Source organism: Tripterygium wilfordii, chromosome 11 (assembly GCF_013401445.1).
Source record: "Tripterygium wilfordii isolate XIE 37 chromosome 11, ASM1340144v1, whole genome shotgun sequence".
In the NCBI taxonomy this organism is placed as follows: Eukaryota; Viridiplantae; Streptophyta; class Magnoliopsida; order Celastrales; family Celastraceae; genus Tripterygium; species Tripterygium wilfordii.
The window spans coordinates 465,115-488,278 of record NC_052242.1 but is presented as its reverse complement, the minus strand read 5'-3'; the positions used below and the strand labels follow the sequence as shown (position 1 = coordinate 488,278).

Here is a 23,164-nt window from a genome sequence, read left to right as displayed (position 1 = left end):
GCCCAAAATAGCCCCGTACGAAATTCATTCAAGCTTCTTAAAAAAAAACTCTTTATTCTCTCTCTCTGAGTTCGGGTTCTCAAAATGAGTTCCATAGCTGTGAGAATTGCAAAGGTTTTAAGAATCTCTGCTACTGCCAGGCCCTTCTCTGCACTAGGTTCTTCTTCGTCTCCATTCATCTCCCTTTCTCTTTGCAATCTCCATCAGTTTTAATGCAAAACTTACATGAACATATTTAACTCTCTTCATGTCTGGCGATCACTGTCAAAAGAGAACGCATAGGTTTTCTAGTAATTATGGGCTCTTTGGGCATTCCACGTTTTCTCTCAGCGGAATTTTCTCGAACAGTTGATGTGCAGTACCACATAATGAGTGAGAGATTATCTGAATGTATTTGGTGATTTTGTAATTAAATTTGATTTTTTATACGCTTCGAGTGCCAGGCTTGCAAGGGAGCTCAAAATCTTGCTATTCAACTGCATCAATGGAGAGTGACAATGATTCTGCGAAAAATGATGAAATGGGAGACGTGGTCGATGATATTCTTAACGGGAAGCTAGAATTGGAGCCTCAAGGTGTGAATCCCAGTCGTGGGTGGGGATTTCGAGGTGTGCATAAGGTATATCATTGCATTCTTCATTTCATGGATGTTTACGTTACATTTGGAGTAATATTTGGAGTAAACTGAAACGCTAGTTTGTGTCTTATGTTGTATTAGAAAGCACTTGTGAAACTTTAAATCGAATATGTCTTGTCAAAGTTGAGAGTGATTACTCATGTTTCCTCCATTTTGGAGCTTTGGATGGAGACTATTCTCTATCTTCACTGGTTGCGATGAAATTTTCATATGTCCTGCTGTCTGCTAAGATAATTGAGAAGAGAAAAATAACCCTATGATTCAACTTTAAAATTTCCTCCATTTTGGACCTAATAAACATCATTTTCTGTACTAAGCGTATTTGAGCATTTTGCTCAATTGAGCTTGGGATTGATTATTTTTAGGCAGTAATGACTGCACCAACACAACAGCAGGAAAGATGCTCATTTTAAGTCGAGATCTGGAGTCTTGAAAGAACGAAAATTATGGCATATTATGTGTTGGGTATTGAATTTTTTAAAAGATAACAGGGAGTAACAACAGAACGACAACAACAACAAGTTCCCTTTTTTGCGTCTCCCTTTTGCTGTGTTTTAATTTTCTACGAGTCCTAGTCTTCTTTGTATGTGGAAGAGGATTTGCTGCATCCCCAATTGCATAGAGGTAAAGAGTGATGTGATTGGAATTTGACCAAAATTTGTTTGATTTTTTTTCTTAAGTCTTAACTGATTTAAATCAGAAAAGGTGAATTGTCGCTTTTTCGGGTTCTTGATTTATCATGGATACATGGTATTGGGTCTGTATTGAAATTCATTCTTATAGCCTTGCTTTTTCTGGGGTTTTAGTTTTTATCCAAGGCCTTTAACTCTTTCTACTTGCTGCAATAGATTGGGGCCATATCAGGACTCTTGTGCTACTGGTGTATTAATAGTTTGCCATGTTTACTTGCATATATTGGTTGAATTCACGTGAATAAATGTTACTCTGAATGGGATTTAATCACTAACTTTATGGTAATCTTTGCTGTATGGGACATGGGTTTGAGTCATTCGTAGTTTTTTTGTTGAAAATAAATTTAATATCTTGACATATGTTCTGATTACAAGCGAACATGTGACTTAGTGGAAGAGTTGCACTGGTGCAACCTAGAGGTCTCAAGTTTTCATTCTTATAAACAACCTCTCCACATATTATGTGGGAGTAAGGTCTACGTACATTCTGCATGTCCCTGATCCCGCCCACTTCATGAGCCTTGTGCACGAGGGTTGTTTACCTTTTTTTTTGCATATGATCTGATTCTTTCATGTTTGAGCTTCAAGTTGCTTGTTGTTTCTATGTTGTGCTCCTTGTATTTGATGAAAATCTTGGCGGTTTTATGCAGGCAATTATTTGTGGAAAAATTGGGCGAGCTCCTGTGCAGAAGATCTTTAGAAATGGCCAAGCTATAACCATCTTTACCGTTGGAACCGGGGGAATGTATGACCAAAGACATGTTGAAGCAAAAGACTCGCCAAAACCAGCACAATGGCATCGAATAGCTGTCCATAATGAACGCCTCGGAGCTTTTGCAGTTCAGCAACTTGCAAAAAAGTAGCATTTCCTTGTCTTGTGAACACTTAATTTTCATTGACATGATACTCAAGAACAATATTGAACTGTGTGTAGTATTTCACTGACGAATGGTGCTTGATGCAGCTCTTCAGTTTATGTTGAGGGTGACATTGAAACTAGAGTTTACAATGACAGCATCAATGGGGAAATTAAAAATGTGCCAGAGATATGTGTTCGCCGTGATGGTATGTTAACTTCAATTGATTATTCTTTACTTGTTGCTGTTTTCTTAGTTTTTTATGGCAACGCGTAAATGATTACTGCAGTTGTCCATGTTAATCGTATTAGTTTCTTCTGGGGGCACGTAAGCCAGTGGTACTTCCAATACAAACAGAAGTAATTATCTTGCTACTAAATGACGTAAACTTGGCATTTTAAACGTATATCTCATTTTGGCATGCATTGAAAGTCTTGAGATAGTTAAGCTATGATGAAATTTGGCGGTCAGAATTTCTTTCCGTAGAAACACTCATCCATGTTGCTGTTGATCTTTAAGTGAGAGATCAGCCACCACCCAAAGGGTAATGGAAAATAATAATTCTTTCATATATTCCTCTGTCATCCTATTCTCCACCCGGTTTGTAAGGTTCACCTTTTGCTCAACCAAGCTGCCCTTCTCTTTGCTTCGACTACACATATTCCAATAAAGTAAAAGTGTCTTAGTGCACTGTAATAATATTTATCTCTTGCATTCAAAAAAGAGAACCTATCTTTTAGTCATTTTTACCATGAAGCTTAATTCAGGTCAAGAAGGGAATTATCTAGTTTCTTTTGATGCAGTCTTGAATTATCAAGTTTTGGAAGAATGGCTGCAGCTCTCATCTTGTTTTGTGTAATATTCTTACGTAGATTGATGGAAATTGGTTGCACTAACCTAGAATTTGAGATATGATATGTAACTAGAACATCATGGAAATACTTACTACTTTATTATTTACCTCATTCAGGGAAGATCCGTCTTATAAAAGCTGGAGAAAGTGTCAATAGCACATCCTTCGAGGATATCCGTAAGTTTTCTTTTACACCTTTTACCGTCATCTGTGATTGATGAATGCACTCATACCAAGTCTATCAATCATGAAAAGTTTATTAGTAATCTGACTCCTGATGTCAATAATTTCTGGTTAACACCTTTGTGGTTTCAATAACAATTTTCCATTCATAAAAAAAGGGCAATTTTATTGGTGATATGATTTTAGAGAGAATAATGTGCTTCTGCTATAGCAGTTGTTTAGTACTTCATAGTGTCTCTTTAAATATTGTGACTAATTCTCTCAACTTTTTCTGTCAGGAGAGGGACTATTTTAGTCATAAAAAAAGGGCAATTTTATTGGTGATATGATTTTAGAGAGAATAATGTGCTTCTGCTATAGCAGTTGTTTAGTGCTTCATAGTGCCACTTTAAATATTGTGACTAATTCTCTCAACCTTTTCTGTCAGGAGAGGGACTATTTTAGTCATTTGTGAATATTTCATTCTCCAAGAGTACAAGAGTAAGAAAACTAACATTATGTTAGCTTATACGATTGTAATCAGGCTAAAGAAAAATTGCTTTACTTCTTTTGGTTTTCAAGTTTGTACCGTTTTCTTGTTGAATTTATCTCTCCTATTATGCATATCATAATCCCTATCTCGCTCTCTTGATTTGTGGATGTTTTCACTTCGATCCTACATTTGTTAAAATCATAATGGTCCTTGCCAAAACATGAGGGAAAGAAAATGCTTACATCTTTCATCCTTATTATTTGTTTACTACTTTACTTCGTTTAAATTGTTGCCCAAATATGAATCTTACTCAGAATCCAGGAAAGTGGTTCTAATTATCTCATGATAAGTATTTTTTGTTAATGGAAATCTCACAACAAGTTTTTCCATGCTATATATCCCCGAGCTAATGTTGCAGTCTGATAGTGATACTTTTTTATTTGACCTCAGAGATGGAAAAGTAGACTTACACCCTGTTTTGTTGCTTAAGCATGCTGATGTATGTTGTCTAAAAGATTGTTGATTTGATTGGTCTTGGGTAGTTATGGCCTATTTAAGGGACGGAACATACATTAAACACAAAAGAATTTTAATAATCATTTTTAAGTAACTTTTTATTCATACAAGTTGACATGTGGCGAGCTTATGATTCATTAACTTCATTTTTTTTTTTGGTAAAGGCTTCATTAAATTTATTTTCTGCTAATCTTTGGCTCTGATAACCTTTGTTAACTTGAGAAATGTGACCACATTCTCACATTACTGGCTTCCTAATAATGCTAGAATTTGAGCACTACACTTTTAAGACCTCTTTAGTTTGTCCTCACATCTTAACCTCTTACACTACAATTTTTTTTCATTAACTAATATACCACTTAAGGAAATGGAGCTCCCTCAAAGGGAAAGTGGTTGCTTTTAAAATTCTAAAGAAGAAAAGTGGGATTGGAGTGCGAGATTGTTTATTGTTCTGGACACGCATTAGCTAAGAATTATGTGATATCCATTTCAAAGAAGTCATTGTACTGAATGAATCTTATGATTGTAACACATCACCACTTTAGGGTGTCCTAATTGTATATAGAACACTTATTTCTTCATATATCTCATGCCCCCTTTTACTTGCAACTTTGACCAGTTCGTTTTGACTTCTAGCTTTCTTTTTTCCCAATTGATACATGACTTATTGAGGGTAATTTCAGATATAATGGCCTATGTTATGTGATTTGTGATTGAAAATAGTGTTGGTGTTTCATGGTTGATTTGTGATCTTAGAAGTTCATGGAGGGTCACATAAACCTGGTGAGTGGTGACTATTTAATTTCCTCTTTAGACACTAGTGGATATTTTTTATTGTATCTTGTAATCTTGCTTTCAGAGCAAAGAAGATACATGCTTAAACAAGATTGGGTGACTATTTAATTTCCTCTTTAGTCACTAGTGGTATGTTTTGGCCTGAAGAAGGGTGTTAGTGGTATATTGGAGCAAGAAGAATACATGTTTAAACAAGATTGGGTAAGAGTGCACTGAATAAGGGTGAACTTTTATGGGACTTGAAAATTATTGTCCATTTCTTTATACCTCTAGTAGTCAATTTAGAACCACTAAGAATATGAATATAAGTATATAACTGTATTCCTTGCTATAGATAGATATCTAGTTGCTTGCTTTCTTGCATGTAACATTTGCATCCTTCATTCTTCCTGTGCATGCAAGAGATGATGGTTCTAATGTTTAATGTGCTCAGTTTACTTAGTCATGTGTCAGCCCTGGATGCTTGCCCTAAATGTGGCAGCATTGATGTCCCCTACCCACTTAGCACAGCTTATGACTGTGGTGATCCTAGGTACAGAATTTATTGCAACAATGGCAAGCTAGAGTTCCTGTCAGCTGAAGGGCTTTACTATGAGATCCTCAGCATTACTCCAAGCACTTATAAGCTTGTTATTAGTCCTCCACAAGTACCACAAAACATGTGTTACTCTTCTGATCTAAGCGTAGGAGGATTAAGTCTTGATGATAACTTGCCTTTCAATATTTCCGGTCGTAACACTGTCATGTTATTGAACTGTTCTGATTCAATACTTTTGTCTCCAATGAACTGCTCTTCAAACAGCGTTTGTAGGCTGTTTGAGGAAGTGAGGGAGGGAAGTGGCTGTAAAGGTACACTTTGTTGCCATTACTTGAAAGATGTATCAATGAACGCGCATAGAATTAGAGTAAGGGTTGGAGGCTGCACTGCTTATACTTCTGTAGTAGACATGATGCCTGAAGAACCCATTGATTCGTGGAATTATGGCGTTGAGCTTCAGTGGATTCCTCGTGCTTGATTTTAAATTTGGGGTGCTGATTACTGCAGTTGTGATGCATACTGGTACTTGTTAACTTCTGGCATTGATCTATATGCATTAGAATCAGCCACTTAAATTTTTCTGTGTGTTCATCATGGTTGTTCCCTTGTTTTTGCTTTTACTTCAATCTCAAGATAACTGTATCAGGCTTGCCTGAGCTTGAGGTGGGGCATGTGAAATGTTCCTCATGCCTTTGTTCCAATTCTGTTGGTATTGCTGCTTATGTTCTTAGTTTCTTGGAATAACTCACCCCACTTCCGTCCCATCCTCATCCTACCCCCTTCACAACTGTTGATTTTAACACAGATTGTCAAGGTGTTAATACATTAATACCCCTTGAACTTGATAGTCAAAGAAAAAGAGGTGGGAATGTGGGGCCCGCCCCATTTGTTTTTGTGGTGGGATTTGAAAAATTCCCAAAGAAACCTGTTCGTTTTGTGAAGTCCCTATAAACAGCAAGTTAAGGAAAAGTCTGCAATGGGATAATATTATAAGGCTAGGCTTCTTGCTTCACCTCCACAGCCCAGGTATATGACTGGTCCAGGCCCAATTGTTACAGGAAACCCAATTATTAGACAAAGAAGAAAGCCTGTTACTACTCTCTCGGGCTGGACGGCAGAGAAAATTGGAGACAGGCCGACAGCAATGATTGGGCCGATAGGAGGGGGAAATGGGCCGTACTGGACTCAATAGTCCATTTCTTCAGGATATTTAATGTTAATATAAATAAAGAGCTAGGCCGAGGTTGTGGGCCTCCGTTCTTGTCCCTCTGTTCCTTTGCGATGATCACACCACCACACCCCCTCCAATCAACAGTTTAATATGTAAGCTACTGGTTAACGTATCAAGATACCAGAGTCATAACTTAAAAACCACAACTGGTGATCCAACTCACAAGAAACCATAGAGCAAATATGCTTAACATGATTTTGTTGTAAATTAGAGGGTAAGAAATTATGTACTAGGATTAGCCAATTAGGCATATATATATATATAAAGCAGCCACAATAAACACAGCACCAATAAATCTTTGTTCGTAATTACATATTCAAGCTGTTAGCAATCAAACCATCACAAGCATATCTATCAGATGGCAGTTCGTTCCGTCAGTCACTAGAACAGCGGAGCACAAACCAGAACTGGCACAAACGATTGGAAAGCAAAACCCTACTCTGTACCAACTCTACCTCATTTCTTACGCGTATTACCGTCACGAAGTAAAATCAAGCATGCTCACACTGCCAAAGAAAATGAATTATATTAACATATACTCTGCTACCAGATAAAAATCTACGAGGTCACTCCAGGTCTGGCCCTTTTTCCTTCCATGGCATCCTTCTTTTTTTGACAGTTTGTGCACAAGTACGGACCTTCCCATGCCTTTGGCGGAGGTGAAAAAAATGTACCAGAGTTCACTGGCAAACCTTCAGCTGGGGCTTGATCCACCTGACAGACTGCACATCTCAATAATCCAGAATTTTCATTTGAAGGAAAATCATTACCCAGCCTGCGATATGATATGCGCCACAAAAATGGAGAAGTTAGACGACGAAAACCTAAATTCCTTTCTTATAGAATAACAGCAGTCAAAGATAACAGTCAACCTGCCGATTTCACTCGTCTAATATTCTAACTATTATAATATTCTACACGACATAATTAATGTTGTTTGATTCCATATATGAGGATATGGAAGACGTTTTACAACTACAGTCAGCAGAACAAATTTTAATACCAAATTAATCAACACGAAAGATACTCCCGAAGGAAGACCCCAAAAAAACACACACTTGCGCATAAATGTTTTTTAAAAAAAAAGGCTAAAAATGACTTACAGACACACCAAGAAGAAGAAATGGTTCTTTTCTGTTTTTTAATGGCAATGAACCACCCAGTCAATTTTAACCGAACCAGAAATAATCTCAAAAAAAATTTCAGCCGTTTAGTTCAGAGTAATATAAATAATTATTCATGTCAACATCCAAAGAAGGCATGCATTTTATGACCTTAGTTGGCCAATTAGGCTCAACAATTAATCGAAAGGGTGGCTGATTGTACATAATAAACATTTTCTTTTTTCTTGCTCAAAAAATTGTATACAAGTAAACCATTAGGAGTCAACCAACTATTTCTTTTAGCTACTAAACAAGGGAACATCAAAAGTTTTCCTTGTGGCAAACATGAGTCTTATATTGAAAGCTTATGGCTCTCATTCAAACTATATTTCTTTCTTTCTTTTTTCAGAAAAAAAAAAGTTATGCAAGAAAACTCAAAGCCTTTTGACATCAAAGATATGTATGAAAAACAAACCTTTCCACAAGAATGGCGGAGCCCTCCTCAAACAGCTCCTCCACGACACCAACCGCAGACATCTTATTTGTTTTATTTAAAGATTTCTGAGGCCTTTTCCCAAAAATAAGTGAACTAAACACATTCTGTTTTTTCCTCGGTGTCGCAGGTAAAACAAGATAATCAGATGGTATTATGTCAACAACCAGGCAGGTTGTATCATCCTTCAGGCCCCTTGATCTTAGAGCCTCCTAAAACATAGAAAAATAAGCAGTATTAATATGATAAAACAATTAGAAATGTAATCTATGAATTTTACAGGGAAGCCAAACTAGACACCACCTTAACTACCAGCTTTGCAGCAAGCTCAGCAGGTAAACCCCGACAAGACTTGGCAGCCACATCAGAGGATAGAGTATCCCAGATGCCATCTGAAGCAATAATAAGCCTTCCTCCAGCATTTGAAAGCTAAACGAAAGGAACTATCTAGCATGAGAATGTAGTGGGCAGAAAAATAAGTAAAAATGCATCATCTATTTGAGATACAATCTCACCTTTACTTGTTTAACATGTGGTATTGGAACAATGAACTCTCCCACGTCCGGGTCACCAATTGACCTTGAAAGGCATAATCCACCAGGCCAGCACCGGAGAGGGCCAACCTAAAACCACGCCCACAGCAGTGTTAAAAAAACGTTCATAAATTGAATTCATACACATATAGATGAAACAACACCTTTCAACAGTAGTAGCATAAACGAAAAACAAAACATTGACAAACCTCACTGCCCCCAAAAACATTGAGCCTTCCTACTTCACCCCCACTAGCAGTGACACGTTCCCTCTCTTCTGCATTCTCTTCTAGTCTGTGATCAACAGTCAAAAGAGAAACCACACCACCCTGTGTGTCCAATATGCATCGAGAATCCCCCACAGAAGCAACAGTTACAGTCCACCCATCAATCACAACAAACGTCACTGTTGTCCCAGAAGTTTCCCCTGAAATTTGCATTAAACTAATATAAAAGCCCGTAAAAGAAATGTGAAGTAGATTCCAAGCATAACATTGTCTTTTATGTGACATGCCTTTTTGCTGAAACTCTATATCAGTTTTGACAAAACCCGCAACTAGTGCCCGAGGTAGAGCTTGAAGCCATTTTTCCCTACTAATGCCCTGGGGAATGGCACTCAAGACATTACTAAGTAAATTCTCCTTCACAAAGATAGCAGCCGATATACCATTATGACCATCAAGAATCTGCAATAAGAATCCAGATGAGCATTAAAAAGAACAAAATTCAAAGGAAAATAGATCGCAGAACTCTCTGTTACAAAAGAAAGACATTGAGTGTAAATTTACTCTAGGAGAACGATCAAAGTTTATTTTTCTTTGTGATAACATGAAGATAGGTATTTAAAACATGCTCATCAAGAAGTGTATACAAGAAACAGTACCGCAAAGACAGAAAATGAAGTGGAAGGGTTGCCTGGAATCCTCTGACAGTCAACTTTGATCAAAAAGTAATCCTCTCCTTTCTTCGCCAAACCAGCCTGTCCAAATTTAATGAAAGGTTTTTCAACCTTCTCATTTCTCATCTCACGACCGATCAAGGTCGCAAGCGGAACAAGAGGAGGCTTCATCCTTGATACTTCAGCCTGGCTCATTCTAGTTTCGGTCTAGACATGTCCAAATTCGTAAATCTGAACAATAAAGTAGATAAAGTCACATAATCATCAATTCAGGCCATAAATATCCTCAATTCCCCACTGAAATTACTTGAAGGAAACTTTTGCACAAAGAAAAGCAGAATGAGGGCCCAACATCCTTAATCCCCGTTGAAATTACCAAACAACAACTTTTGCAATAATTCAATCAGCTAAAGTGTAAATGCTCCAAAATTAACCAAAAGTTTGTTTAACAATATATCTATCATATAAGAATTAAAGCATACGCTAAAACTACCTAAAAAAATTATCAAGAAATAATCAAATGACGGGTAAAATATCCAAAAGAAAAGAAACAAGACTCGTGCAATGCTTAGTTTTCGCCCTACCAAACATTTTAGTGATTTTACCACCTCAATTCAACAGGCCGATCTGATCATTCCCAATAAGAACTCACTGAGATAGAAAGTACACTCTACACTAAGCAGTACTAAAGCTTAAACAACCATCTGAAACGAAACCCCTTAAAATGCTCTTCCACAACTGAACTTCGACGCCTAACCAATCCAACCAAATCCACACAAACTGAGTTCCCCATTTCACACATCTACCTCCGAATGCAGCAAAAAACTAACAACAAAAAAAAAGGAACAATTTGGCCAATGTGAAACCCTAAAACTCACAATCGAAACATGCATAGACAACAACAGATCGAGCATTGACGATTACCTCATCCAGAAGCTCCTCGACTCCTTAACTCTCAAGACAAGGAACAAACCCTTCTCTGTGATTCGATTTGATTGGAAGAAAAATCTAGAGAGAGAGCGAGAGAGAGACGCGGGGTTTTCGATGAGCAAAGTCTTCGATAATGACTTTTATGTCCTAATCCCAATCTTCGTCATTATTTTAGGGAGTCGACTGAGATTACGATGAAGTCCTTCCATTTTTCTTTTTCTTTTTTTCTAAATTCTTTTAATTTTTTTTCCTGTTTGATCAAATTATATTTTGGTAAAAAAATTACTGTTTTTATTTAGAATAAAAATGGTGTGTCCAAGTAAACTTGTCTAAAACTCCCTATATGTAGTAGGGGTCGAGTTATTGATGTTAGATTGGTCCAGACAAAATGGGGTTCTCATTCTAATTCATAAACAACTTCTGTATATATTTTACAGAACCGTGAAATCAAAGCAGACGATAAAATAACTCAAATACATGAAAATAAAGGTATTATTGTTTCAAAATTTTGAAATCTTTTGATATTTTGCATCCAATATTATTGTTATTTTTTCTCAATCTAAAAAGGCTCTTTAGGTATTAATTAGATGATTTTGAGGTCACAACAATTATCAGATACAGAGTATGCCTTCTCTATTTCTGCTAATTGGTTGGCATTTGTCAAGGGTTAAGTAGGTTAATCAATATTTAAAAAGAGAGAGAGAGAGAATTAATAATCAGACAAATAGAGAACAACAACATATAACGTCTTTTTTTTCTTAATATTTTATGAAAACTAGAGAGCCCGACTTTGACATCCTGTAACCATCTAGGATCCAACTTTATTAAAACAAAAAAGAAAAAGAATTAATAAGAAATTATAATATATCCCACTAAGATCCAATTATGAGAAAACATGAAATGAATTGTTTGAGTGGGTTGTTTGTTGCCCTAATTGCATGCCAAGACTCAAGTAATCAGGATCACAAAGTCAATACCAGCTGGATTGCAACAAAGGTAAACAAACGAACCCCATATATATATATATATATATTGCAAAATTTAGATATAATTATAAATATTAATATGTCCGCCCATCAATCAATCATGATAACGCAGCTTACGTTTACGTGACATAAACTTATAAATTAGCATCAGTTATAAATTTCTCCAAACACATTTATTTTTCACAATTTTATAAGTTGATATTAAAAAAAACAAAATAATCTCTATGGAACGGGTGATATAAAAAGAAAAATAAAAAGATGTATGGGTCAATGTAAGGATTTAAGAGGGCCATATGGTCATCACGCAATAAGGTATAAAATCTCCAATCAAATTCAAACAGCCTTTGTGTATCAAATCAAATGGATTTGACAATCGTGGGGATGTTTTCTTCTTTTTAAATTTGTGGGTATTTCTTAAACAAAGAAATTAAAAGGAAAAAGAAAAAGAAATACAATGTTGACATGGCCATGTGATGGTAGGACCCATATCAGCCACTCATAGCCATTTCTTCTCTAGGGACCCCAGCTGGAAACGTCGTGACATTGCACCCCACGCGCAAGTGGATGTTATTGGGCCGGGCCCACCTGAGTTGGTTTTTTTTTTTTAACCTTTAATGATACTATAAAAATTTAATCATTTAGACATTAAATATAAATTTAAATCCGAACCGCGTGCAGAAGTTGGGTCAAAATCATGCTTGCTTCCGATAGAAATTAAATTCAAAACCTCTCAAATCCATATAATTTGATCCGAGAGATTGACAAGCTAGGTGTTGGTTCCATTACATGTATGCATACACTCATGACATGTATATGGCTATATGCATGCACATCTATGTAATAGAAGACAACCGAAACAACAACGATAGAAAATGAACAACTACAACACAACATAATAGAGAGAACTACTGCTTCAACTTCTCCAAAAAAAATTTCCTTTCACTTTGAACTTCTTTTCTTTCTTTCCTTCTTTTGTAAACATGGGAAAGAAAATAGAATCACAAGAATCAACACACCCTTATAAACAAGCTCAAAAAAATCAGTAATTCCCACCAAATATATCCCATATGATCACCACCTGAGAAAAACTAAGACAACCAGAATTGTTGCCACTTTCCTCTCTCACTTTCTCTCCCTCGCTCATTCTTTCTATCTACAACTAAATCATAGATACACAAGAGGAAACCAAAAGAACAAAAAAAAATTAAGAAGAAAAAAAAGGTCATCACTTTCTGGAGTATTATAAAAATTACTCATCACTTGGCATGTCCAACTCTCCTCTTCCCACCTAGAGGAACTTGCTTGTTTTCTGTATTGAGTGAAGGTTGACTAACCCCGTTGGGTAGTTTGCGTGACGGCTGAGGAATCAACGATGGAATCGAACTCCTGTTTTTTTGAAAAATGTTCATAGTGTCCCATCAGAAAAAAGGTTATAAATGACAGGCTGTTGAGGAATAATCAAAACAATAGAAATGATAGATGTTATAGCCCCTACACTTTCAGTTTCTAAGATCAAATGAATACTCAAGTACAAGAGATACGTGTATGCATCAATAAAGCACAAGCAAATGCAGTAATCAGATAATTACCGGGTTTCGATGACCTTTGGTGCCCTTAGATTACTCTTTTTTGTCTTAGGTCCAGACCCATTAGCCAGGCTACTAGGTCGAGGAAGATTGGACTGCCAAAGATAGTCTGGCTCAGAACAATCGCGAGTTGCAGCTTCAAGCTCATCGTCGGTGCTGGCCGTCTCATACCGATTTTGTTGTGCATCATAGTCTTGGTTGTCTTTTTTGGTCATCATGTATCTATTATAGGGTTGTTCTGGATATATCTTCGAAGAATCTAGCATGACACTCTGATAAAACGTCTCAGGTAACTGTCTGTTATCAAGTCCTTCCCAGTGTCCGTCCAGATTTTCTACTCTACTCAAACTATCAAGTTTGTTCACCATGACCTTATCAACCCAGTCACCAGAACTAGCTGATTCTTTGTCGTCATCCTTTCCACTAAGAGCAGGACTTCCCAAAGGTGGCCAGGGAGGTGAGTTCATCATATCTTGGGGGTCCAAGCTTCGCCTTCTTGGTTTCAATGAAGATTTCTTCTTACCCTGTAGGTCAGTACTTTATAACGTCAATATCTGGTCAAGTAAACTCTTCATTTTTATTTTTATTTTTTTTAATCCAAAGGATGAAAAACTTTATTCCGAAACCATTATGGGATAGCCAACCCCTACAAGATCAGCCCTGAAAAGATCATTACAAGAAGGAGGATTTATGAAATAGTAATAATGAGTACCATAGGTAAGCTAAAAGCAAGAAAAGCAAGATTATCAGCACATTGGACACAAGCCCATCTCAGTTCATAACCTTCTCAGTTTGTTGAATTCAAGAGATCATGTCATCATTCATCAAAGATCTAATAATTATCTATTGGTGACTTCATGTTCCTGCCTCTTGGTGGGCATCCTACTTTATTCTGTAGTTTCATCTCAAGGTGCTGGCAAAAATAACGAGCATCATTGATTGCTGATCCCACAAAAATATCAAAGCTGATCTATGACCGGTAGCTTGGGTTACTGCTCCAGCTTACAATACATTTCCTCTAAAATTCATGAATCTTCAATTGGCAAAAGAATATCAAAGGTCTTCGTCTAAAAATAAAATTTTTAAAAAAAAAGGAAAACTTAGTTCATACCTCTACGCTACCAGCATCATCCATAGGATGCCTACGATTGCTGGACTTATCTCCCGCACCATGCCAACTATGATGAGAAGAAAACCCTCGAGGCTTCGTTATAGAACTTTCCGGGGAGCTAAATTGAGAATGCGGCAGGTGCTCTGACTCTCCCTCCTTCCTTTCTAGGGCTGTCTTAAGATTAGCAATCTGAAAACAAAGGGAGAAAAAATTGTGCCCTTCACATATTGAGCCAGTAAGAAGCAGGGGGTGCAAAGCAATGTTACAATATTAAGACAAGCCCTCTAAAGAAAACTCTGATAAGCAAGACGCAAACTAAGGGCAGTTCAAGTCGCACCACTGCAGAACAATAATGTAAGACAGCACAAACCTGTTCTTTAAGCTCTTTCACCTCTGCGCTATCTTTGTTAACTCGAGCAGCACCAAGCTCAACAGAGGCAACACGTTCAGCAAATTTAAGGGTGCTAATTGTTTCTCCAACAGCATCGGCCTCAGGACTGATATGAACAAACATGAGTGTCTTTGCCTGCCCACCTGACAGATATAAATACCATTCAAGTAATTGTAAACAATGTTAGCATGGAGCTATGAAGCCCTTCATGACAGGTTAAAGGATGTTAGATAATCGTACCAAGTGAATCTTGAAGCAATTGAGTGAGTTTGCTATTTCTATAGGGAACATGTGAATTTTTTTGAGCAAGAGAGGAAATCACGTCTCCTAAAGCAGAAAGAGACTTGTTGATATGCTGTGCTTCCTTCAACCTATCTCCTGTAACCTCAGATTTGTCAACCCTCTCACTTCCTGCCAGATCAACAAGGTGCATGCAACCACGAAGAACAGTTCCAGATGTCAGGTCTTTCCCTTGAACATGAACTGTCAAGCAGCTGCAGGTGCCACCCATGTAAGCTAGTGAGTACATGAGCATATATAAGGAGAAAAGTCAATGTTCTCAAATCACAATAAAGAGCAAAGTATATACAAATTACTGTACCTGTGAGATCTACTACTTCGATCATTCATGGCAGTAGCACTCACAGCTCGATTCTGTTGCCCAAGGTTCATAAGATTTATAACATCAGAAGTCGTTGATACAGGTACAAGGTTTGCATCTGGTACATTAATTCCAGTTTGGGAACTGTTTCGAATTTCTAGTGTGTGTAGGAGTTAAGAATACAATTACATGCAAAGAAATATATCATGCACTGTAAAAGATGCAAATCGATGAAGTGTTGAAGTCTTTAGGATATCTCTTGTTAAGACCATCTGTCACAAGGAGGTCCCTAACTTGCTCATTGTATATTTCAAGCATCTGCACCGATATATCATAGCTAATAATGTCTCTTCTCTGATGTGAGAGCAGAAATAGGTCACTCAATGCCCTGTAGTTTACACCTAGGCTCTCCTCTGTAAGCTCTTTTGGTCCAGTCTGCATTGATTAATAAGATTGACATTAACAATTTGACTGGTCAAATAGCTGTAAGAAAATTCTGAATTGAAGAAAAAGAACTTGAAAGATCAACTATTTCTCACCATAGTAAAAGTTTTACCAGAACCTGTTTGACCGTAAGCAAAAATACACACATTATACCCATCAAGAACTGACCGAACCAAAGGTTGGGTGTCAGAGAACACCTCCTCTGCAATGAAATAACATGAACCATAAGATTGAGAGAAATACCAAAAAAAGAAAATTTGAAAAATAGAAACAGTATATCGCTATAGCAAATGGGCGTTGATAACCTTGGGTTGCACTAGGACCAAATACTTTGTTGAAAGTAAATGATTTTCGTCCATCTTTTCCATATTTTGTTGAGGTGGTTATTGTGATATTCCCTTCCACTATGTGCTCTACTGTACTCAAACAATTTGCTTTCCCCGTCAGGAAGGGTCGCACTCTGCAGTATACCCTAATGTTTCCTGATCAGACATAATGGAACATCATTAAACCAGTAAAGGAAATTGATGTACATATCAGAGCAAATAACAACAGCAGATTAAGCTTTAGGTCACTAACAATGTTACCTTTCAGGTCCTGCACTTGATTATATAACTTGCGATTTTCTTCAAGAACTTTCTGATATCCTGAAGCAGCATGAGCTAGACCATGCAAGTGCTTACCTATTGGAGAGAGCTAGTGATGAGGTAGATTATTCCCTCTCTAAGGACCTCAAAAAAGGTAAGTAACGATCAATTTGAATTCATACCTAGATTGTTGAACTCCTCTTGGTACCTCATTTGCAAAAATTGCATTCCTTCCTTTGTAGTATGAAATGTGCTTTTTAGTACCTGTAAGAAACGTTGCTCATTCAGTAAAAATCATGGTAGGTTTAACGATGTTAAAGCTGGCATGATCTTACAGCAAATTACCTGAACATCTTTTTGCTGTTGTTCAAGCAACACATGCATTTTCTGAAGTTGTTTGCTTGCTTCCGCATTGCAATCATCATGTTTTTGATTGAGACATTCCTCCCTTCTAATTGGAGCAGAGACTTCTTCTTCCATCTTAACCATTGCATCAGTTGAGGAAAATGTCAAGCAGTTGCAAACAAGATCTTCTGTAAGTATAGTTAACTTGAAAGGCAAAATAATCATCCAAAGATTCAGATTGAGAGTTTGTGTTTAAATATTCAAAAGTGCAAGTGCACTCTTACCTTAATGTCACTAGAAGAAGTTCTTGAAAGAGACAGAATGGGGCTAGATGCAGCTGTATCTTTTGGAGTTGTTTTCACCTGCCAGGTTAACAACGAATTAACTAACAAAAAACAATTGCTTGCATTACTAAGGGTGAAAGGAACTTTCATCAGCACCAAGTTAATGAACTTGAAGAGAACTTGAAGATGCAAAACTACGGCAGATAAAAGATAGCAGCTCACCACCTCATTTTGACTTGCTAATCGACGCTCAAACTCCTCCATAATTTGACTCAGCATAGATTCCAGAAGCTGTCATAAGCAGTATAGTACGTATTTCTTTAAGTAAATGATGTTATGACTTACGAGTCAAAAATAAATTGCTTAATTCAGATACAGAAGTTGAACCCAAACATTATCCTTAAGAGATCTAACGAAAAATTTTCAGGATCAATATCAATATGGCATTTCTACCATGTAAGTGTGCTACAACTCCAATAGTTATTAAAGTATCTGCATGGTAAGAATGAAGAGAATGTCGTGCACATTTCAGATCAAAACAATTCACCAATAAGATTAAGAAAGCAACCACAAGAATCCTTACAATCGGTATTTCTTCTTGTTTCTTATTGGCAAGAACTGCACGGACTAGCATATCTAAGGACCGAGGAGCACCCTGAAATCCAAATGCAAGCATATTTTAGCTCTAAGTAGTTCTTTCCCAAGACATATAAGTAATAATGATATTCAAAAGCAACAAAGCTCACTAACTGCATCATTGTGGTCATGGCCTACATCATCATGTGAAGACTGATCACTGGACAAACTATCTATGGACTTCTCACCCAATGACATAGTCCGTGATATCGAATTCATGAATGGTTCTGAATTTTTCCGTACAAATTGTCTACTGCCATTACTGGTCGGGGGTTTCGAATTTCCAGCAAATTTCCATGACCCAATACAACCACTTTGTTTCCAGTCACTGTATGATTTAAGTGCCAGGACACAATTTACTATCCTTGCAGATTTCCCTCCCTGAAAATTCAAGGCACAACAGAAAGACAGTCTCAAATATTTCATACTCATTCTCTATTCTCTAAGCACAAGTACCAGATATTCTTTTCAAAATTAAAAATATTATTCTAACCTGTTCCAAATCAGAGGCTTCAAAGGTAGGAAGCCCCATTTCCTCCACTGCTACAAGGAAGTTCCTTACATTTTCAAAGTACTGGTATGCAGATAGAGCTGCCCCATCCGGAATGATAACAGAATCACATGGACCCTCAACTACCTAACAAGAAAATCTTAGTAAATTACAACCAAAAAAAAGGCGCAGAAGCTTGAAAACACAATATAAAGACCGAGACAAACGGTACCTTTGGTATAGCTCCGGGGTTGACTTTGTTTAGAACATTACAAAGGATAATTCCACTACGCAGACCCAGCCTGAATTCTTCTTCAGAGGGCTCAGCCGGCAAATCTTTACCTCCAACAACTCCAACAGTCTTTCTCAGCCACCCTGCTGCTTCATACCTTCTCAATGCTGCCAAATACAAATCAGCAATATTATCAATCACGGGTTCAATTCTTGAAAACAGCCTCATCACATATTATGTGGGAGTAAGGTTGCGTACACCCCGCTTGTCCCTAACACCATCCACTACAGGAGTCTTATGCATGAGAGTTGTTGTTTACATCAGTTGTCGTAGATCCTAAGCTACATCAGTCGGTAATTCACAATTCAATAGCAACCCTCCGCCACTTGACAAATACGTCCAATATTTGTATCCTTTTGCTATGGGTTACTACTGTGCGTATAGAATCCATATTTCTTCCTTGATTCCAAGTAATCTAAAGGCCCATTTTCTCATACACACGATCACAGAGGCGGAAGTAATTTACTTACAACCATAAATGAGGAGCAAAATATCTTGACTAAATTGACATGATAAAGTTGCTATGAAGGCATGATCGTTTATAGCACTCAAATCAATCGAAGGTAGAGATTATTAGCATAGATAGTACAATCAAACAATATCCCACCATTCAATTCTAGGAATTCTATACTCAAAACCCCCTGAATTTCAATGACAATACTCCAAAAGAGGGGGAAAAAAACTTGCTAAATCAGAATTTAAAACAGAAACTGACCAAAGAGACTCAAAATATTTTCATCAAAGAACCAATCGAAAGAAAAAAAAATCTCCAAGCCGCTCAAAATCTTTAAATGCAATAGAAGTGAAGAATTTAAAGGAATGATTGATCATACATGCTTCCTCAGCTTTTCTTGAAGCCATATCAATGTCCCTCGAGCGAGCCCCATGTTGTTGAAGAACATCCTCAACAAGTGCCAAAAGTTGCTCGGTTGCCATTTCCAACCAACAAGCCAACAAAATTCAATCCAATACTCGAAACCCAAATCCCAAAATCTCACAATTTGAATCTTTTTCACTTTATCTCCAAAAAAAATCCAAAGAATCAACGAATGACACTTGTATGCGTGTTTATGTATCTATACGCTATGTGGGTTTGACAATATACAATCTCCGAGACGGAAAACAGATATTCGTTATACAGGGATCTGTACCTGTACGAAGATCAATATAGAGAAAAACCAGAGAGAAAGAGAGAAAATGGGGATGCCTAAAACAGGTTTACTCGCTTTCCCTCTCTCCCCCTCCCTTTCTCTCTTTTCTCTCTGTGTGTTGTCTGGTCTAATATTGAAGAGAAAAGGTAGAGGTCGAACCTGGTTCCGAGCCTCACGGGTTCTTGAGAACTCGACGGTTTATACTTTCACGGTATTGGAAAGAAACCAATCGGTTAATTTTACCTTCATTTTTTTATTTTTTAGAATTCTTTCTTGAAAAGTTGAAGATGTTCATTGGAATACTACTCATAAATATGTTTTTCATTGAGATTGAATATTGAACAAAAATATACTTAACCCAATTGATTATCAATCGAGTTACCTTTCGTCAGACTGAATAATTTAATTCTTCATTTGTCGTGAATTTTTTCCATAATTTCAAATTATAGATTGGTTACCAAATTGCTTGGATTTTGATGCATTGAACTTGGAGCAATGAGAGAAATGGATATGTGTATATATGTGTGTGTGTATAAATATGTATATATATGTATGTATATGTCACTAGATAATTAATCAATTAAACCCAAAATGATGCAAGTACAATTTCACTTTCAATTGTTATTTTCCTAGAGAGTAAATCAAAGTAACTATCATCAAATGTCCATTGAAGCCATTAGGCATCTACCCTTTAGTTTGCTTCCTCCACACTTCATTAGATGTTGCTCTTTCTTGTGTCTTTGAAAGGTAACACAAATTGGATTTGTCTTAGATTGTAGATGTTAAATTAACATTGATGACAGAAGACAAGTCTATCAGAATTTCACTATAAAAGTTGGGCAATAAAAAATATTGATTCGTATATATATAGGGCAAGCTATGAATATTTAGATTGAAATGTGTGAAACTATAATATGTCAAACCCAAATAATGAAACAAAATGCATTTGTCTCCTCATGTTGCATATTTTGATCATTACAACATAGAGTTTAATTTCCTAACAATGTAAACCTTAAATGAGTTTTTTTTTTTCAATCGACAACGATACCATGCAAACTTGACATTTGGCAATCAAACTCGGACAATTAGGCTCGCGCGCATATAAATTTTTCACTTGACGACGGAGTAAGTTGAGTCAGAGTTCAACACATAATCACAAAGATATTCTCTCAATATAAATCGAATTCAAGACATTTTGACAGAGTTCATATGATTTGGCCCCATAGAGATTCACAACTAGATTATCACTCAAGTGATTTTAGATGGGTTTATTTGCTTACATGTGAAGTCTAAAAATGTGATCATGATTAGATGTCACAAGCAATAATTCACCAGCAGAAATCAAGGTCATGTTAGTCAATTTTTAATCTATATATAATATTGAATGATACTAGTTCATGTATCTAATGAGAAGTAAAACTAAAACAAAATTATCCTTTAATTATTAGGACATTCATCACTTTCCATGACCATATCAGTGCCTAAATTGATTGTGTTCTTCATCATACATAAAACATTAAATTAAATTATGGGAATGGGCAATGCAACAGGACATGTGTTCACGTAAGCAAGGAATAAAGTAGTGATCCAATATGTGAATTGGAAGCATAAGATTAAACCAAACACAAAGCTATCAAAAATTCATAACCCAAACAATCAACTATATCGTCTGGTTTAGGGTTTTAGTTTCCATGTATATATTGGATTATCCTCACGGGTTTGTTCCTCCCAAACCAAACAAGTAGACTAAGTCCAACTCACCAAACATAGGAAAATGCCTAGTTAGTTGTTTGAAAGTGAGTTTAATCATATATACCCAATGGAAGACACAAGTCTTACCGAAGTGGTATTATATGTTCGTAACAAAAGCATGAAAAGGAACAACACCTTATCCATGTTCACTGCTCCTGGACGGGACATGTGTCTTTAAACTTAATCTATAGCAATCTATGGACAGGGTAAATATTAAGCAAATTAGGTATGAGGAACACATCATACGTTCTTGATATGTACATGTCACCTCTCATTGTTGATTTTTTTCCCCAATTTTTTTCTTTGAATTCCATTATCTCGGGAATTCTTGATTCCATATTGATATATGTTACTGAGGAAAAAAAATTCACACACTCGTGCAATATTCCGCGAAGCATTCGTACGAAACAAATATATGAAAAATTCACTACGAGTTCATATAGAAATCGAACCCACAATCTCCATGACAAATATTTTCTTAAAAATAATTTGCATTTAAACCAAAAATTTAGGGAGAACTTGATAAAAATTTTTCACTAATTTCCCATGTGGGTTTATGTAATTAGCCAATTATTATTTTGGATAAAAATATTTGATGATGATTAAGGTGTCGCAATTACTTGATTTATTTTTCTGTTTTATTGATTGGATATATGTATTTGTGAATATATTTCTGTTTTATTGGTTCGAAACCTGCCCGTTCCCTCCAACGTTCGAAAATATTCAAACCAGTGGTTCGGAACCGCACGTCATAGGCTCGGACAACCAAACCTGAGAGTGGATTCTTCTTCCTTGTCTTCCTCTTCTTTTCTTTACTCGCGCATGCACCAACTTACATGGAGTATCAATGGCTGCGAGTGGGCCCACAAGGAGGTGGGGCCCAGATGACCATGCCGGCAGGCATCCATTAGTCTAAGTCCAAAAGCCTGCCGGCCCAATCTACACCCTCCGCAACTGAGTGGGCTCCATTGGCCCGCCTAAAGGCCTGCCAAAACCATGATTTGGCCATTCAGGAAGGAGTAGATAAATAAAATTAAATAAAAAAACTCACATCAATTGCATTTTTTTTTAATATTTTTTATTAATGGGCTATTCTACTTGTAATTGTAAAAATAAATATATTATATATGTATATATAAATACATCTAGTCAAAGCATTTGACTCAAAAATATCTACTAGTTTTTCCCCAAAATAATTCCAAGTTAACAATAAGTAGGGATGGCAAAAAAAACCGATCCGAGCACTATCCGCAGAGTATCCGATCCGTTTAAAACCCAAAAACCGATCCTATAGGTTTTGAAAATTGTTTTGGTTTTGGTTTTCAAACCCGTCACAGTTTAGGGTCGGGTTTGGTTTTTGGTGTCGGGTTTAGGGTACCCGAACAGTTTAATAAAAAGATTTATTATAGTAATAATATTATAAATAATCTATAAAGATATACTACTATGATATTAAATTATAACATGATAAAGCATATTAAAACGTATATATTTATAGAAGCATACTAATAAAACTATAAATTAGACTAATTTGAATTATAAAATCATAAGTAATATAAATCATACTCAATATTAATTTATATTAATATAATCATCAAAGAAAAAAATTAAAAGTTAAATGGTAAACGGTTACTCGATGGTAAATGGTTATGAAACTGTTCCGGGTTTGGAAATTTAAATGGTTTTTTAAATGGTTTTGGAACGGTTTTGGTATAGAGTATCTTAAATGGAAACGGTTTTGGTATTTACTAATTGGAAGGGTACCCGACCCGTTGCC

The 23,164-nt window shown here is 36.5% G+C and overlaps 4 protein-coding genes across 8 annotated transcripts; 2 read left to right on the top strand and 2 right to left on the bottom strand.

Moving 5' to 3' along the window:
• Window positions 1–18: 18 nt before the first annotated feature.
• Window positions 19–3,843, top strand: LOC120008932 (single-stranded DNA-binding protein, mitochondrial-like). 4 transcript variants are annotated; one of them, XM_038859320.1, is made up of 6 exons: window positions 59–372; window positions 444–619; window positions 1,980–2,188; window positions 2,294–2,394; window positions 3,157–3,216; window positions 3,650–3,843. In XM_038859320.1, the coding sequence occupies exons 1-6, from the start codon at window positions 297–299 to the stop codon at window positions 3,664–3,666; spliced, it is 639 nt and encodes a 212-aa protein (XP_038715248.1). In that variant the 5' UTR covers window positions 59–296; the 3' UTR covers window positions 3,667–3,843. The 4 variants fall into 4 exon arrangements, with proteins under 4 accessions (XP_038715247.1, XP_038715248.1, XP_038715249.1 ...); XM_038859321.1 differs by having other exon boundaries at window positions 3,501–3,783; XM_038859319.1 differs by lacking the exon at window positions 3,650–3,843 and having other exon boundaries at window positions 19–157; window positions 3,157–3,483.
• A 232-nt stretch (window positions 3,844–4,075) lies between these two features.
• Window positions 4,076–6,298, top strand: LOC120008933 (wall-associated receptor kinase-like 20). Its single transcript, XM_038859322.1, has one exon. The coding sequence runs from the start codon at window positions 5,401–5,403 to the stop codon at window positions 6,019–6,021; it is 621 nt and encodes a 206-aa protein (XP_038715250.1). The 5' UTR covers window positions 4,076–5,400; the 3' UTR covers window positions 6,022–6,298.
• Window positions 6,299–7,001: 703 nt separating this feature from the next.
• On the bottom strand, window positions 7,002–10,881 carry LOC120009839 (probable protein phosphatase 2C 5). Its single transcript, XM_038860551.1, has 8 exons — window positions 10,726–10,881; window positions 9,787–10,032; window positions 9,418–9,589; window positions 9,113–9,330; window positions 8,886–8,993; window positions 8,674–8,799; window positions 8,353–8,582; window positions 7,002–7,549 (listed from the first exon to the last, which is right to left on the bottom strand). Exons 2-8 carry the CDS (start codon window positions 9,994–9,996, stop codon window positions 7,333–7,335), a joined length of 1,281 nt encoding a protein of 426 aa, XP_038716479.1. The 5' UTR covers window positions 9,997–10,032; window positions 10,726–10,881; the 3' UTR covers window positions 7,002–7,332.
• Window positions 10,882–12,619: 1,738 nt separating this feature from the next.
• Window positions 12,620–19,802, bottom strand: LOC120008567 (kinesin-like protein KIN-14I). 2 transcript variants are annotated; one of them, XM_038858942.1, is made up of 19 exons: window positions 19,318–19,802; window positions 18,425–18,591; window positions 18,196–18,339; window positions 17,817–18,083; window positions 17,650–17,721; window positions 17,289–17,357; window positions 17,067–17,144; window positions 16,783–16,917; window positions 16,620–16,701; window positions 16,438–16,533; window positions 16,156–16,332; window positions 15,946–16,052; window positions 15,663–15,841; window positions 15,407–15,568; window positions 15,046–15,299; window positions 14,785–14,948; window positions 14,415–14,603; window positions 13,307–13,827; window positions 12,620–13,103 (listed from the first exon to the last, which is right to left on the bottom strand). In XM_038858942.1, the coding sequence occupies exons 1-19, from the start codon at window positions 19,418–19,420 to the stop codon at window positions 12,974–12,976; spliced, it is 3,096 nt and encodes a 1,031-aa protein (XP_038714870.1). In that variant the 5' UTR covers window positions 19,421–19,802; the 3' UTR covers window positions 12,620–12,973. The 2 variants fall into 2 exon arrangements, with proteins under 2 accessions (XP_038714870.1, XP_038714871.1); XM_038858943.1 differs by having other exon boundaries at window positions 17,292–17,357.
• Between the last annotated feature and the right edge of the window lie 3,362 nt (window positions 19,803–23,164).

Excerpts from the sequence above, each read along its gene's own strand:
- LOC120008932 (XM_038859318.1), top strand. The coding sequence starts at position 297 with ATGGGCTCTTTGGGCATTCCACGTTTTCTCTCAGCGGAATTTTCTCGA. Across the intron at positions 373-443 it reads TGTGCAGTACCACATAATGA|GCTTGCAAGGGAGCTCAAAA; the intron begins GTGAGAGATTAT and ends TTCGAGTGCCAG. Across the intron at positions 2,395-3,156 it reads GATATGTGTTCGCCGTGATG|GGAAGATCCGTCTTATAAAA; the intron begins GTATGTTAACTT and ends TACCTCATTCAG.
- LOC120008933 (XM_038859322.1), top strand. The coding sequence starts at position 5,401 with ATGCAAGAGATGATGGTTCTAATGTTTAATGTGCTCAGTTTACTTAGT.
- LOC120009839 (XM_038860551.1), bottom strand. The coding sequence starts at position 9,996 with ATGAGCCAGGCTGAAGTATCAAGGATGAAGCCTCCTCTTGTTCCGCTT. Across the intron at positions 8,994-9,112 it reads ATGTTTTTGGGGGCAGTGAG|GTTGGCCCTCTCCGGTGCTG; the intron begins GTTTGTCAATGT and ends GCGTGGTTTTAG. Across the intron at positions 7,550-8,352 it reads TCCGCCATTCTTGTGGAAAG|GCTGGGTAATGATTTTCCTT; the intron begins GTTTGTTTTTCA and ends ATCATATCGCAG.
- LOC120008567 (XM_038858942.1), bottom strand. The coding sequence starts at position 19,420 with ATGGCAACCGAGCAACTTTTGGCACTTGTTGAGGATGTTCTTCAACAA. Across the intron at positions 18,084-18,195 it reads AAGCCTCTGATTTGGAACAG|GGAGGGAAATCTGCAAGGAT; the intron begins GTTAGAATAATA and ends TTGAATTTTCAG. Across the intron at positions 16,534-16,619 it reads AGAGGAGTTCAACAATCTAG|GTAAGCACTTGCATGGTCTA; the intron begins GTATGAATTCAA and ends TCTCTCCAATAG.